This window comes from Chaetura pelagica, unplaced genomic scaffold, assembly GCF_000747805.2.
Source record: "Chaetura pelagica isolate M959 unplaced genomic scaffold, ChaPel_1.0 scaffold138, whole genome shotgun sequence".
Classification (NCBI taxonomy): Eukaryota; Metazoa; Chordata; class Aves; order Apodiformes; family Apodidae; genus Chaetura; species Chaetura pelagica.
Genome location: NW_009954215.1, coordinates 1,019,607 through 1,035,556, shown reverse-complemented (window position 1 = coordinate 1,035,556; position 15,950 = coordinate 1,019,607). Strand labels below are relative to the sequence as shown.

At 35.5% G+C, this 15,950-nt stretch overlaps 1 protein-coding gene across 1 annotated transcript in view; it reads left to right on the top strand.

Moving 5' to 3' along the window:
- ERCC4 (excision repair cross-complementation group 4) overlaps positions 1 to 6,530 on the top strand; it is a 14,636-nt gene extending 8,106 nt beyond the window's left edge. Inside the window, exons 8-12 of the mRNA XM_010003286.1 lie at positions 256 to 366; positions 1,508 to 2,099; positions 3,850 to 3,942; positions 4,636 to 4,748; positions 5,797 to 6,530. Coding sequence (XP_010001588.1) covers positions 256 to 366; positions 1,508 to 2,099; positions 3,850 to 3,942; positions 4,636 to 4,748; positions 5,797 to 6,530 — 1,643 coding nt within the window. The remainder of the gene's footprint in view (positions 1 to 255; positions 367 to 1,507; positions 2,100 to 3,849; positions 3,943 to 4,635; positions 4,749 to 5,796) is intronic.
- Positions 6,531 to 15,950: the final 9,420 nt, after the last annotated feature.

The window sequence follows — 15,950 nt, the reverse complement described above, 5'->3', positions numbered from 1 at the left end:
ACATGATTGAACACAGCTCAAGATCTCAGTCCGTTAGCTGGGATACATTGAGACATAATCTGAGTTCAAAAAGCATATAATAACATGAAAGAGAAGAATTGAGGGGTTCTAAGCTTGCTCAGCTGATCATATGTAGTCTGTTGAATATCATATTTGCCAACAACCATCACTCTGTTGCTATCTGAGCAGTAATTTAAAGTTGTGAAGGGTATTTTGGCTATAAGAGTTGTTATGTTCAATCTTTCTTTGTTTCAGAACTGAAAAGGGAATTAGTTCTAGAAAGTAACCCAAAATGGGAGGCTTTGAGAGAAGTGCTGAAAGAGATTGAAAATGAGAATAAGAGCAGTGAAGACCTTGGTGGTCCAGGTGAGAGATTACTAAATTATTTAAGTTTTTACAGTACACCTAGTTTTTACTTTAATTTTGAGAGAAGGAGTCTAACTTTTTACTGTAGTTTTATTATAGAGCTAGCTTTAAGTTTAATCATTTGTGGTCTTAAGAAAACGAGTTTATGTATCTAGACTATGTAAAACTAAGTAGTTTTACATAAACTCCTATTTAGTTCTTGCTCCAAAAGAGAAATGTTGTTGGCTGTTTAGGAAAGAACCTATATTATAATACAAAAATATTTTCACTTCCATTTCAATACTGTATTGAAACCGTAGTCTCAAAACTAATAAAAGTAATTACACAGAAATTCATAATAATCAAGGTACCATCCACTCATTTCTCAAGTTCACGTTAAAAAAAAAAGGGTTCATCTTAGGCCCTTTCCATCTCACACATTCTTCTCGTGCATCTAAAAATTTGTTTCTTCAGGAGATGCACCAAAACAAAGTAGATAATAGAAGGCAAGTGTGTTTCTAACTAACTGCTTTACTGCCTTTCCTATTTCAGGGCTTTTCATCCCCTTAAATTTCACCAAGTTTTATTTTAGGAAACAGTAAGGGTAAAAAAGTGCTCTTTTTTCCCACCCACAGTGTTCTGACTCTGGATAAGAACTGGCTCTCTCACCTAGTGATGTAGGAGTTTTATCTGAGTCAGCTTGTGGAGAATTGTTATTCCAGGCCCACAAATGTCAATAATACTGTGTGAAACATGGATTTTTTAGACTCCAACACAGCTGATAAGGGCTGAAAATTAGAACAGTCTAAATTAAGTTCTCTTATTCCATGTTTTAAAAAAAAAAAGAGTTGTCCAAGTATATTGCATTAGGTGCTGTATCTGCCTCATTTCAGATAGTCAAAAGGAAAAGCTCACTAATTTAGATGGTGTAAGAATAAGGAATGCTGAATTGCCATTAGCCTCCTCTAATCTTGTTTGGTACAAGACGTCATGCAATTTAGGATCCCTGAAAGTCCAGAGCAACTGTAATAATCAAATGCAAAGGCATTTGGCAGGCATGCTCCTAGGATCATTAAAAACAATTTGCTCCAGAAATGTCTTGTAGCTGGATAAGAAGTACAGTGTCACAGATGATAAACATGATATTGTTTCTTGACTGCAGGGCAAGTGCTTATTTGTGCCAGCGATGACCGAGTTTGTGCACAGCTCAGGGAGTACATTATTGCTGGAGCAGAAGCTTTTTTAACAAGACTGTATAACAAGACCTTTGGAAAAGATGAGAAAGCTACAGAAGTGTGGATTAAGGACAGAAAAGCTGTCAAGTCCAAAGGAAATGCCAGACCAGACACAGGCCCTCAAGCCAAAAAACCCAAACTCATGGCTTCTTCAAAACAAAATAAACACAAGAAGCAGCAAGACCGGACTATAACCCAAATGATGGGGAAAACTGAGGAGGAAAAGAGAGAGGAGTTAGAGGTGGAAGATAACAAAGAATTAAGTAGTAGCCAAGAAGGCAGTATTGAAGAGATCGTTGCTGAAGATTTCCACGTGAACTTACCCTCCGATTGTTACTATGGTATTTTCAAGAACCCGCTCACCATTATTCATCCACTGCAAGGGTGCAATGATCCCTATGCACTCACTCGGGTGCTGCATGAACTGGAACCAAGATACGTTGTCTTATATGATGCAGAACTAACTTTTGTCCGGCAGCTGGAAATCTACAAGGCAAGCAGGCCTGGGAAGCCTTTGAGGCAAGTTGACTTGGCCAGGGTAATTTAGTCTTAAAAACTAAAAAGTGCATTTTCAGTAGTCAAGGCAGAACATGCATCTTGTGATTGTTCTTTAGGTACCTTCAATTTCTGTTCAGCCCTCGTCTTAATTTTAAACAAAAGCATAATGTCCAATGTAATAAAGAGAGAATTTCTACTGTCTAGCAGGTATTTAGTACTTTAACAGCAGAAACATACCTGTAAAAAAAAAGTTCATTCCATCTTCTGCAAGACCTCTGCTTAGATTATATCAGTAGCAATAGATCCATTCTGAGGTGCTGCAGTCTCAATTTAAACCATCTCCATAGGTATGATTTTGACACAATAAACTTCATTTTGGCTTTAATTAACTTTCACATTTCCTGCTCAGGAACTGTAACAGAAAAACAAGTAAAGGAAAACACGGTAAAGAAAATGAGAAGTATATGCAGTTATATTCAGTTCTGGTGTTAGCTGACAGAAAGATTTCCCAATTGTGTATATATACTTGATACACTTGGAAATTGCAAAACTCACTTTTACAAATAGATGTTACAGACTAATGAAAAATACAGAACATTTAAAATTTAATATACTATGAGTTTTTTTTAATTAACTCTCATTTATACAGCTGCCTGGTACAGCATTTCTTGAATACAGTAAACTGTAGTTACACCTCTACCTTTCTGAAATTAACTTGTCAGTTCCATAAGTCTTAGAATAAACATGCTTTATCTACTATTTGAAATTATTACCTTTTGAATTATGATGCTTTATACTTTAATCACTTCTTGAAGATTATTTGCATAAATTTAACAAAGCAGTTGTAATTTTCCAGTCAGAGATTTGGATACATGTAATGCAAATGAAAATGAAAATTTGTTTGTTGTGTCTGTACCTGATAGTCAGGTAAGGCCTCTCTAGTTGAGATATGAATAACAGAACTCACAAAATACATTTATTGCATCAGGATAATTACTGAGTTATTCATACAATTTATTTTTACTTGCCTAATCAGCATGTGTTACATCTATCTCCATCATGTTTCCACACTTCAGAGCAGGAAGATCAGATGCAGTAATACAAGTACAGGCTAGGAGATGCACCACATTAAAAAAAGTAATAGGAATAAAATCCTACAAATCTGTCAAAATCTACCTCAATTAAAATATATTGGGGAAAGTCACTATGCTGAAAAGCTATATGCAATTAATTCTTACATATTCCATATAAATCCCTAGTTGCAGAATAAAACTTCATTTGTCTGTGTGAGATAAATGGCAGCTTGTTCTTTGTAGAGCCTATGAAATCCTTGTACAAATATATAATTTAATATATAACTTTGTATTTTAAAATCTTATATGGTGTTTTTTCTTAACCCAGAATGGTTGCAGATGATTTTAGTTTGTTGTATATATGCTATGGGGAAGATTTGAAAAACAGTAAAAAAGTAACTTCTCCGTTGTATTTGCTTTTTTTCCTGACTTAATAGCTGACTGGAATCTCAGTTGAATCCCAGAATTCCAGTAAGTGTATTTGCTACTGAGAAGAGGGAACACTGAATATAAGAATTTTTGTTGCTGATTTTGGAATAACTTTACAGAAAAAGACAAGTGTTTTTCCACTTGCCTTTTTTTAAGGCAAATACTACCTTGTCAGGCAATTACTGCTACTAATCTTAAATACTGGTTGTGTGTGTTTTTAAGTCAATATGAAGTTTTGTGATCTGTCTTTTTCTCCTCCAAACCTACAGAGTCTATTTCCTCATATACGGGGGCTCCACAGAAGAGCAGCGCTACCTCACAGCTCTGAGAAAAGAGAAGGAGGCCTTTGAAAAACTCATTCGGTAAGTAAATTGGTTTATTGCCTTTATTAATAATGTATGTGATTACATCATAAACAGAGTGAAGTTCTTAACTGTGTGAAGGCTTGAAATAAACTTTTAATTTAAAATTCAATTTCTTTTTGGATGTTAAGAGAACTTTCCCACTGAGAATCAATGAAAAGTCAAAACCTTCCTTTTCAAAGCACTTGATATTTTTTTATTAATTTTAGGGGTTTTATATTAGATTTCAAAGGCTAAACAGCACAGTTTGTATTTTCCCCGAATTGTCTATGATTTTTATTTCTGTAAATTTGTTTTTGTATGCAGCTAACATTTCTTGTAAGATCTCTCTAAGGTTTTTATGGCTTAAGTCATAAAACAATTTTATATTTGGACTGTGTAAGACAGTATTTTTACTGACAGTATCTTCTCACCAGGTTATGCTGCTATTACTTGTCATTAGTACCTTTGTTTTATATGCCCTGAGAAATCATAAAAATAAAAAAATAGGTGCTAAGAAGTGCTAACAGTGGAAAATAAAAATACAGCATCCAGCCCAACAATCTGGAAAACCTAGTAAATTGCATTTCTGTTCAGGTTTGCAATTAGTATTAAACTATATATAATTTTATATCTGGCTGAAGGGTATTAAAATATTTTCATCTATTTTGCACATGTAATTGCAGTTTTTATTGTTTCTTTGTGGTTCCTTAGAGAGAAGGCTGGCATGGTTGTTCCTGAAGAAAGAGAAGGAAGAGATGACACAAACTTAGAACTAGTAAGAGGTGCTAAATCTGCCTCTGCTTCTACTGACACACGCAAAGCAGGTGAGCGGTGCCTGAATGTCACAGCTCCAAGCTGTAACTATTGGGTTTAAATCCTGTCTGGATCACAGACACGTTGCCCATTGACTTGGCAGTCTGGATGGTAAAGAGTCATCATCTCCTACTCCATCTGCCTCTGTCAGTGCAATGACAGTGAATTGTGTTTTCTTTTGAAAAGAAAATACAGATCAATGAAGTATTTTACCATTAAGACAGATAGCATTTGGATTGTTTCTAGGCATCTTGTTGGTTATGAGACTGTCTAGTATTGCTTGTAGAGGGGTGGAGAGAAATTAAAACATAAAAACTGAAGTTCACAGATAGTCAAAGGCAGTGTCCTTGAGCTAGTAAATGTTGGGGACTTTCGATCTTGGCAAAACAGATTGCCTGGTTAAAAAACTGCAGATGGGGTTTTTTGTCTACTTTCTCTGCAATAAGGCATCTTCTTTCTTTTGTTGCAGTTCTAACCACATTTTTGCTTCTTTCCTCTGATGTGTATATTCTGTCTCTACCTTCACACCTCTGCCCATTTTTCTTTGCTGCCATTTTTGTTATTCTGCTTTCCTTTACCGTATGCTCTCTAATCTTTGCTATTATGTCTTTTGTGGCCTTGATGCTGCTGTATCTTCACATGTCCTTCTGCAGATCTATAGAGGCTAAGGTGTAACTCCTACAATAAAATGCCATGTTTCTGTGGGAAACAGCTGGAAATAAAAAAGATCATCTTTGTTACCTTGTTTTGCAGGCAACTTGTTAAAGATTTTCCTGGTAACTTTCATCTACAGTTTCACATATTTCATTGTCACACATACAAAGCTTACAGCAGGTAGCAGAACAGTTCTACTGAACTGCAGGGCAGTCCATAAACTAGAGGTTATAATTTGGCAACTGACTTTTCTCTATATAATGAAAATAAAGTCTAGATTTATTATACTGCTGAATTTGAGGTATGATTTGAGATGTGAAGTCCATTGGCAGCACACAGGAAAACTTTACAACCAGAGTCCAAATTCCGAAGTATTTGGTTAACTGTCTTTTTTTTGCTCTTTAGGTGGACAGGAAGAGAAGACTGTTCAGCAAACTGTAATAGTGGATATGCGGGAGTTTCGTAGTGAGCTTCCATCACTGATTCATCGTCGTGGTATTGACATTGAGCCTGTTACTTTGGAAGTTGGAGATTATATTTTAACTCCTGAGATCTGTGTAGAGCGGAAAAGTATCAGTGACCTGATAGGTTCCTTAAACAATGGAAGACTGTACTCACAATGCGTTTCTATGTCCCGATACTATAAGCGACCAATTCTCCTGATTGAATTTGATCCTAACAAACCTTTCTCCTTGATTCCACGAGGCTCTCTACATCAGGAAATTTCCAGTAGTGATATTACTTCTAAACTAACCCTTCTTACTCTGCATTTCCCAAAGTTACGTATCCTGTGGTGTCCTTCTCCCCATGCTACTGCTGAACTGTTTGAAGAGTTAAAACAAAACTATCCCCAGCCTGACGCAGAAACAGCAATGGCTGTCACAGCAGATTCTGAAATTCTTCCTGAGTCAGACAAGTACAACCCTGGTCCTCAGGACTTTCTACTAAAAATGCCAGGTATCAATGCCAAAAACTGCCGTGCCTTAATGAACCACGTTAAAAGCATAGCAGAGCTAGTGACACTGTCAAAGGATGAACTCTCCAAAATTTTGGGTAATGCTGCCAATGCCACACAACTCTTTGACTTTATTCACTTGACCTATGGAGAGGCAATATCGCAAGGAAAAAGCAAAAGATGACTAGTGAGATTGTTCTATTTAGGGCATGGACAAGCTTTTCTTGCACAGTACTTTGGCAAAGTACATTAAATACTTTAATAAATTAAATAAAGGTAACAGCTAAGGTAACAGCTGTTTCTTGCTAATGCTGTTCCATCCAGCCAGTTAAAACTAGCGAGTGTTGTCATTTGAGTTAATTATTACTGAAGGCAAGCTTCATGAGGAAAAAAAAAATAAATTAATAAAGAAAACCAAATTATTTTTATTCTTCCTGCAGCACTTTAACCAATTCTGTATCACTGAATTACCTAAATTAAGTTTTTCACCAACTCCATAAGAATGAAGTGCTAAGACTAATTGATAAAGATGTTTTCTTTTGAAAATTATGTCTTGTTAAAGCTAAAAATTACTGTGTTTTGATTAGTATGTGTGAACTGCTGCTTAATATATCACTTTGCTAATGCCATGTTTATTTATGTCTTACACTCTGGAAACTGCCAGTTTTCCATTGATAGCGAAGGAACCATTTGAAACACATGGTGGTCTTTTGTCAGGAGCTCATTTAGAACATACTTGGACTCAGTAATGAATTTTAGAACATTATCATAAGCCTTAGTTGCAGTGAACTACAGTTGTAAGGTATGTTCTACATTCTATTTGCTTACTTCACTAGAAGTTAAACTCCTTTTTGACATTCCAAAGATAGCACATCTCTGTCTTACTAGGTCTTGCAAAGTGCATTCCTCTGGACTAGACTGGATAGAGGTTCAGTGGTGGCACAATACATTTTAATACTCAGCATGCATATATTTGTAAGATGCTTTGTTTTTTTAATCAGTTTTGATAGCTCTTTCACCTCCTTCACTTGAAAGTGAAAAATAGATATAACATTGGGACTATTCCTCTACACCAGAGCATATCTCCTCTCATAAAATGCAATAGGTTTCTAAGTATGTTTTTTCAAAATTGTTGACAGTTTTTCCAGCTTTGTCCTCTTTGTGTGTCCTATTGTACTTGCATTTTTATGTCTTAAATAGACCATCAATAAATTCAGTAAAGGTATTGTCACCTGGAAGATAAAACTTAGAGCATTCTGTCTAAGACAAAATGGGGAAAAGTTATTTTATGTCAGTTTGTGAATGTGTATATTGTTAAAAACATACCTTCTGCACTGAATGTTGACAACTGTGTAACAAACTGGCATTGCCAAAAGGGTTGGTGCTGTAGCATTACATGCTAATGTATTTACATTAGCTATTTACAAAATATCTCTAAAGATTGGCACATACGTATTTATATTATTATAAAGGTAACAACAGATCAATAAAATATCCATCATTATGGGAGAAAATATTGATTTTTCTCTACTCAGGTTGAGTGAAAACTCCACTATGCACTTTCAGGTTTAATGCTTACTCTGCGTTTTAAGTGTGAATGATGAATTCATTAACTTACAGTCTAGGACTGAGCTGTGACAGATTTTCAAAGTGAACCTTTTGCTGAAGATGCAAATTGCAGTATTAAATGCATCCATAACAAGAATACAATTTTTTAATTACCTTGTTTCTCATTGGGCTGTATTGATAGCAGAACATTTTTATTTTTAGTGTGTGGTTTATAATCCAGATCCTAGGGTTTCTATTGCCCTATATTCTAATTTATTTCCTTTAATATAACAAGAAGTCTTTCCATGAGACTTTTGCTTATTCAAATGTTCAGAGCTGAGGATGCCTGTAAAGTGGTGCTAATAGAACAGAAATCAGAATGAGTACATGAATGCCCAGAACACATGGCCTGTAGTGCCTGGCTCAGAAACAGCTGAACAGCCCTTGAAAACATGTGTTGTTCATGCATTTGCATCCTGAAAATGTTATATGAATTGTTTCTTTCCTTTTCAGATGTTCCACACCTTGGTTTTGTCAGTCCTTTTTTTGTTTAGATTTATGTAAGGGGCAAAAAAGGGTATATGAAGAGGTTATAAAAGTGTAGCTTTGTGTTGTACGCAAGATCAAAGTCATGTAATGCAAATAAATAGTTAATACTTGATATCAATTGCCTTTTGTTTATACATGTGGATTTTTTGTACATTTTTTTGTTTGTTTTCAATGCACTATTTGGCTTTTTCTTTAAAAAACACATGTAACATTTTATGTTGTTTATTTGTGACTTGGCATTTTACTGTATTAGGTTAGGTTGGAAGTCAGTGGTGTGTCTTTCTGAAGCAGAAGGTACTAGATATATTCCTGCAAGTTGTGACACTGGTTTCTAGCTACAAGTGCAAAGGAGTCATTTTGCTTGCCATGTTGTCTATGTGTAGTCCCTAACCTAAACAAACTTTACCTTCAAAGTTACTGACTAAAAGTATTGATAAGGTTGTACAAGGAAATATAAAAATGTCTTAAAGTTTCAGTGCCATTTTTTTGAGAAGAAAATGTTAGAAAGTTAATCTCCCAGACTTTTCGATACAAATAGGCCGGCTGCTTTTATACTTGACTTTTGATCTGTACATTTTAAACCTTCTCTGCAATAAATTAAAATGAAGAAATAGCCTTAGTCTTGGAAACAGGGAAGAAATGTTCAGTAGCTTGGGTAGCCAATACTTAGCTAAGAGACAAATTCTTTAGTCTTACTGAACTTAGTAAGGGTAACCAGGGCTACTACACTGCTATGGTGATTTGTTGTCTAAACAGATGATGTTGCTGCAATATATCAAAATGGGCCTGCATATATACTAATTGTAGCATGGTTATTTAGAGCCTGGCAAAGTTATCTTAATCTTCAACTGCTATAAAGCAGTCTTCCTAGGAATATTAAATTAAAGGATTTTAGGCAGGAGCATTACAGGAGGATTTTCAAGAATGACAAAGTGAATTTATAATTTAAGGGTAGAATTTTCAAAATTACTACTAAATCTATCACATAGGTACTAAAAAATTGTAAAAGTTTAAATTGCAAATCACCATTCCCCACTGTGCCAGCTTCTCTTTGATGACTATAGTTCAGCTGCATTTGAATTCCATCAACCCCAACTCAGAAAGCTTGGAAATAGACACTGGAATCATCAGTGTATCATAATAATAATCATTAGATTAGCAGGAAGAGAAACACATTTCCATCTGAAGATTCAGTGAAATAGCTTTTGTTCATCTGTCTTTAGTGACTATTACCTATTGTCCACAGAAACATACTAACCTTCAAACACATACAAAATGATCACCCATGTGATTCAAAACCCAGGAGTTTGCCTGGTGGAACTGGCACATAATGCCTAAACTTGACATTTCTGCAGATCAGCCCCCCTATAAATAGGCAGCTTAGTTCTAATTTGAATAATTTTCATAGAGCTACTCTGTTCTCATTAGTGTATGCAGTGGTACATGCACATTGTCATCTGTCTTCTGAGTTTCCTCTTTGGTGAATGGAATGTCACAGGGCCCAGGAGTACCAGGAATGTGCAGTGGAGATCTGGGTTTCATATACCCACAGCATCATTTGACAGTGACTTAAGTAACATCTTCAAGTTTCTTTGTAACTTTTTTTATCATGATACTGCATTTGCATTATTATCATCATATTCTCCATTCAACTTTAATCCTTCTTCTATTTTTCTGGAATTTTCTATTTTGTTTCTTTTTTGCTTCTCTTATCCTAACAAGGTCTGTCTATATTCATATCCATTTATTTGCCTTCAAGAATGCTGCTTAAATGTTGCTGCAATTTGTGATGTCCGTTGAGCACAACTAACACTGAGTTCTTTGCAAGACTGGCTGTGTTGGAGCCTCGTCCAGAACTTATATCTAGGGGCTTATATAAAAATGTATTGTACTTAATTTGCATTGTGCTCTGACTTGAGGTGCATGAACCTTGGAAAACTGACATGTAAAGGAAACATAGAGCAGCAGGTTTGCAGTTCTTCCAACATGCTCGGTTTTCTCTTGCATTAAAACCAGGCTAGATTTAGATACAATAAAATTATAACCAGTTTATTTTATAAATCCCAGCCCTGGAAGACTTTCAAAGTTTTTTTTCTGTGTGCATAATAAAATTATTGGAATGCTACACGTAGATAGAAGCTACAAACTTTCCTGTGGCAGTTATATCTCATGGCTCTTTTAACACATCGTAGTAATAGAATTGTCAAGTTGTCAGAGCCTGCAAAAACTCATGTTCTATGCATACTAGTTTATATCAGGACTTGGGATATCTGTAACAGCAAAAATATTAATGGCATGACTCCTAATTGCGTGTAAATTTTCTTGAACAAAATCCCCCTATCTAGCTCTTCCCATTGTCAGATACACTTTGTTCCTGCTTCACCTTTGAAATCTGTGAATGTTAAAAGTGCTGGAAAGAGCTATGGTCTTTAAAAATTAATATATTTGTGTTAAACTATTACATAATTCTAACTGATGTTGTCTGTGTAATCCACTTGTTTTACTTGTTAGAGAAGCCTTGAATTGCAGCAATAAATCTGCTGTATTATAGTTCACATAACTATCACAGTAAATTAGGGTTCTCTTAAATATATTAGCATTATCCTGCACATGACTAGCAACAAAAGTTGTAATCAAGATTTCCTTTCTCACTTCAATATTTCCTAGACAGAAGTTTTGAATGATCACATACAAAGTCATCTGGTTTTCTTTCCACAAAGTGCTATTGATATTAAAATGTAGTAGGCTTTTTTCTTTCTCAGTCCTTTCAGCTTCTTAGGGACAACTAACACACTTCTAGTGGCTTCAGTAACACCTGCATTATTACCCAATAAAGGAATTTCAACTGATATCCACCAGGAATCTCTGAATTTCCTTCATTCACTATCAACTTTCCAACAGTGTGTAACATCACACACACATATGCACATGAACATACAGAGTACCTGCTGTGTAATATGAGTCTGCACAACTTCAGTGTTCATGTCTCTGAAAATGACCCTGAAAAAGTAAGCTAAGCCCATCCCTGTTTCTATATATAAAATTTTGTTTAATTGGAGGACTGCACCAAGAATAAATAATGAGGTAACTCTGCAGATCATTCCCAGAAGAGTCAGTTAGGATTGTGTCTGCAAGTCAGAGCTATCTCCTCTCCTTTGTTTTGTTGTTTGTTTTTTCTTTGAAAATAAAATCTTCACTGTCTGAAGATCAACAGCTTTTATCTAAATGCAATTTTAGGAACAGTACAATATTTTAAGAATGAAGCATTCTGCATATAGTGAGGTTTTGGAGTGTTTACTGAATATAAAAACTGCTAAAAGTTCAACTCCTAAAACTGGATCAAGTACCTCCAGTCAGTTAGGGAAGACTACCATCAGATTTCTTTACCTTAAGTAACAACAAGCATAAGCCCTTGTTTAAAGAATGAGTTTCAACGATTACAGTGAAATCCAGGCTGGCAGGCAGGACTCAGCTCAGAGATAGAAAATATGGATCTCTACGCAACTGTAATTAGCTTGACCCTTACTGTGAAGGTTACACTGTTTAAACCAGCAGATTCCAAAATAGGATCAGGGCCAAATCAGTTAGGATCTGTTTTTATTTTTCTAAAAGGCTCATGTAGACTTAATTTTCTCTTATGTATTATGAAATAATTAATAAATAGAACAGACTATGAACATGTTTGGCCTGGAGAGGAAGAGAAAATGCAGCCATAACTTCTATTTTGAAATGCCTTATTTCATCATAAGCTTAACTTTCAAAGCTGACATGGGGATTTTGATACATAATTCCTCATTTTCAACTAATTGCATCTTAACTGAACATCCAAACCTTCAATTTGGAAGCTCAAATTAGCAGCTATATGATGGGGGTTTTTTTCAAATGTGTGCAGATTCCAACTGGAGGATCTAATTATGTTACAAGTACTGTAGAAAACAGATTGAAATAGAAATGAGAACACTTTAATCAACTTTGGCCAAGGATGAGGGCAAACTGTGGGGAAGAAAAGGTTATGCAACCCAGGAAAGAGGGGGAGAGTCTCTTTTCAGCAGAAACCTGTGTCCTATCCCCTCTTCATACATTAACACTTTTGCTTTACTTCTTCTCATTTGAGAATATCTAAAAATCTATGCTTACTGCACTACCTATTAATTATTTAATTATTTAGCAGTTCTTATAATGTACCTTCTGAGGAGTTAAGTCTTTCTTCAAATGCAGGCAAATGATCAATACACCAAAGTGTTTTATTTTAACTGAAAAAAAAAAAAAGGCAAGAAAATAAATTCTAATGCCAGTAACAGGATTATTAGCAAATAAAATAAACACTTAATTAGATATTGTTTACAAATCAACAGCTTAGAGTTCAGTTCTTATTCCATTTTGTGTGAGTGCATTATAAGAGTAATTGAGCTAAAAAGATTTAGTATTTCCTAGGCCTTTTCCTTTTCTTGTAAAGGTTAAATTTACTTCTGAAACTGTGCTTATTATGATCTGCTCTGCCTTTCAAGCTGTCTGTTAACATGGGAAGAGAATAGAATTGTTGCTAAACTCTAAGGGATTTCCCCCAGATACCAACATTTAATTAATTTATATTAAAATAGCATTCAAATATCTAAATAGTTTCCATAGGATACATAGCTGGGACTAACTGTACACATTATATGTAACAAGTAATATCACTCTGCAGTGTACTCATGTATCAGACTACTTGCTCATCAAGACTATCACAACTTTTATGTTTACAAATCCACCTTAGTTCCCAGTTAGCACTACACCAAAGATGCCTAAAATTCTTAATATGGGCCTGCACAATCTCCTCTGCTATTTTTCCTCACTGGAACCAATATTTGATCATGAAAAGCACACAACACTGTACACTACTTGTCCATGTCTCCACACAGCATGTTGTTCGGTAAGTCCATAAAGTACAAACTGGTGGAGCCTGGGAATACATCATCTAGTCTTCCCTATGCATCCACGTTTTCATCCAGTGTCAGAGAAACAGTATTAGACAAGTCAGATCTGGTCCTCTGCAATGTGGTTATTCATATCTACATTAATCATAAAGTCATAATCGTCACTTCCAGAGCTCTACTTTTCATCCTGAGCCTCTTAAAATAGAATCACATAGCATGTAAGTGTCCAGATTGCAGTTCTTCCCAACTGCACTTTTTTACAACTGCAAAGCATTCAATAACCTGCCTCTGCTACATGACACTATTGCGCAAAAAACCCCAAAAAACACAAAAACCCAAAACAAAACAACTTGAGGACCCCTGTATGCCTTGTTTAAAATAATTATGGCATGTAATGTAAAGTGTGTCTTTCTATAAATCAGGTAGCACTGCATTCTTTCAGAAATTTTAAATACTATTTTTATTAGTGTCTATTTACATATTTGTAAATGCTGTTGTACTGCCTTTAAAAGAAGGATTACCTTCCCTGTTAGTTTAAATGGATTTGTATGCCACTGAGGTGTACAATGAGGGAGGTAGTAACTTCCAGGCTTCGAAAACTCAGGTACGTAAACATGCTTTTATTTATCCCTAATCAATATCTTGAATTCACCCTGAAGTTTTCTCAGCTCTGTATGTAGAGAAAACCAGTATCCTTAGTTGAAGGTACCTTGCATTAGGGCTCAGAAGCAAAGGAAAATGTAACTTTGCTAAATAACCCCCATGCTATATTGTGTCAAAACTACATTTATAAGTCAAAATTCACCCAGTGAAGAGTACAAATATCCCATCAAAGACTTTTTACCATTTGTCAGGCAAAATTTCATCTGGTAGCCTGTATCAGTTAAATAAAAATCCAATTCACTGCTTCCTTAACTATTTATGCAAATTAATTTTTCAGTTGGGTATGAGGTGCTTATATTTTAAGTCTACCAACTTGATTAATGACTTGGTCAACATAAGTCTTGCTTCACATGGAAAGCATCTGCAGATAAATAAATCAAACACTACTTGCCAATTTATAACACTGTATTTATGCTTTTGCCCTAAGCATGCTGAATAATAGCAGTGGCAAGTGAATCAAATGGGAACTTCACAGCTTCCCAGATGCCACAATCTGGGAATACTGCATGAGCAATATGTATAATTTTATTAATCTGTGATCTGATTAATTTCCTAAAAAAAATCAAACTTAGAAGCAAAAGCAACCCTGTGCTCTTTGAAAGTATCAGAAGACATACAAAGTCAAACTGTTGGTGAACTATGTGTGAGAAGTTGCAGAGGAGGACTCACAGAAACGGTTGGTGGTGAATGTGCTAGTTGAGACAGAAGGGTGTGCTTATTAAAACAACCATCTACAGAAACTGCAAGGTCTGTGGTTTCCTTCCTTCCTAGTTCTCCTTTTTGTCCTATTCCATTAGGATCAGTACACACAATGTACAACATAGTAGGACAGAGAACTAGTGGGAGCTGAATCACAGCTGCATCAGCATGGCTAAGGGTGATAGTAAAACTGGGTTATACGAGTAAACCAGTTACATAGTCCTAATCCCAAGGAACAAGCAGAAAAGGGACATGAAAAGGATGGTGCTTAAAAGGTATGATGAACATTAATAATTAATTTCTAGGGAGTACAAAATTATGTGATCACCTTCAGACTTCCCCCATCTGTTGCTAAGCAGCATTCTTTAGTCACAAGCTTTGACTCACCAAATGAACAGCAACCTCCACACATTTTGCTATTTTTATATTTTAAACTGTTCTTTTGCCAAGCTTTCATTATAACTATATTTTAAAATGCTCTACAACAAAATACAATGAGCACTGAGATATCTGCATCCCTTGGGAAATGGTCTCAGTTACTACTTGGGACAGGTAGCCCATGGGCTATCCATTCTCCAATAGGGAATTGAGACAGCCTCCATTTCCTGTGCACCCATTTAAGTGCTTTTTGCCTCTCAGGCCTGAGCTTTACATGAGATATTGAACTTGCATCACGGAAAAGGCAAGAGTATCATACATTTTGTTTTGTATATTCAACATCCATTTCAATCTGCATAAACAAAATCCACAGATTTTTTTCTCTGGTGGTTGTGAATTAACTGCATTGAATTCTTTCAATCTGTACTAAGGATGTTGTTCCAATGATCAGACTCATCTGATGCTCTGGGCATTCTGACAAAAATTAAAATTAAATCAACTATCTCTGTGTGTGAGAAATTATCTATCTCATTTAATTAGAAGTAAAGGGCTGGCTGCCAGTGTTCCAAAACTAATACAAAACATCCCCACTGCAAACACTCTCTCCTCAAATGATTTGATGCACAACCAGAGATTTCACATATCCTCATTCCTGAAAACCAATGGAAGCAATTGACAAAGAACTAAGGATCACTCACAAGCCATGGGCTACTAATAACCCACACTTAGCTCCCTTGTGTCTGCAGTTTAAACACTCTACACTGGCAGCTGGGTTAAACAAAATGAGTAATCGTTTTAAAGTGTGAATTGACTGTTAGTTCCATCTTCTTTGATATTCATGAAATGAACAA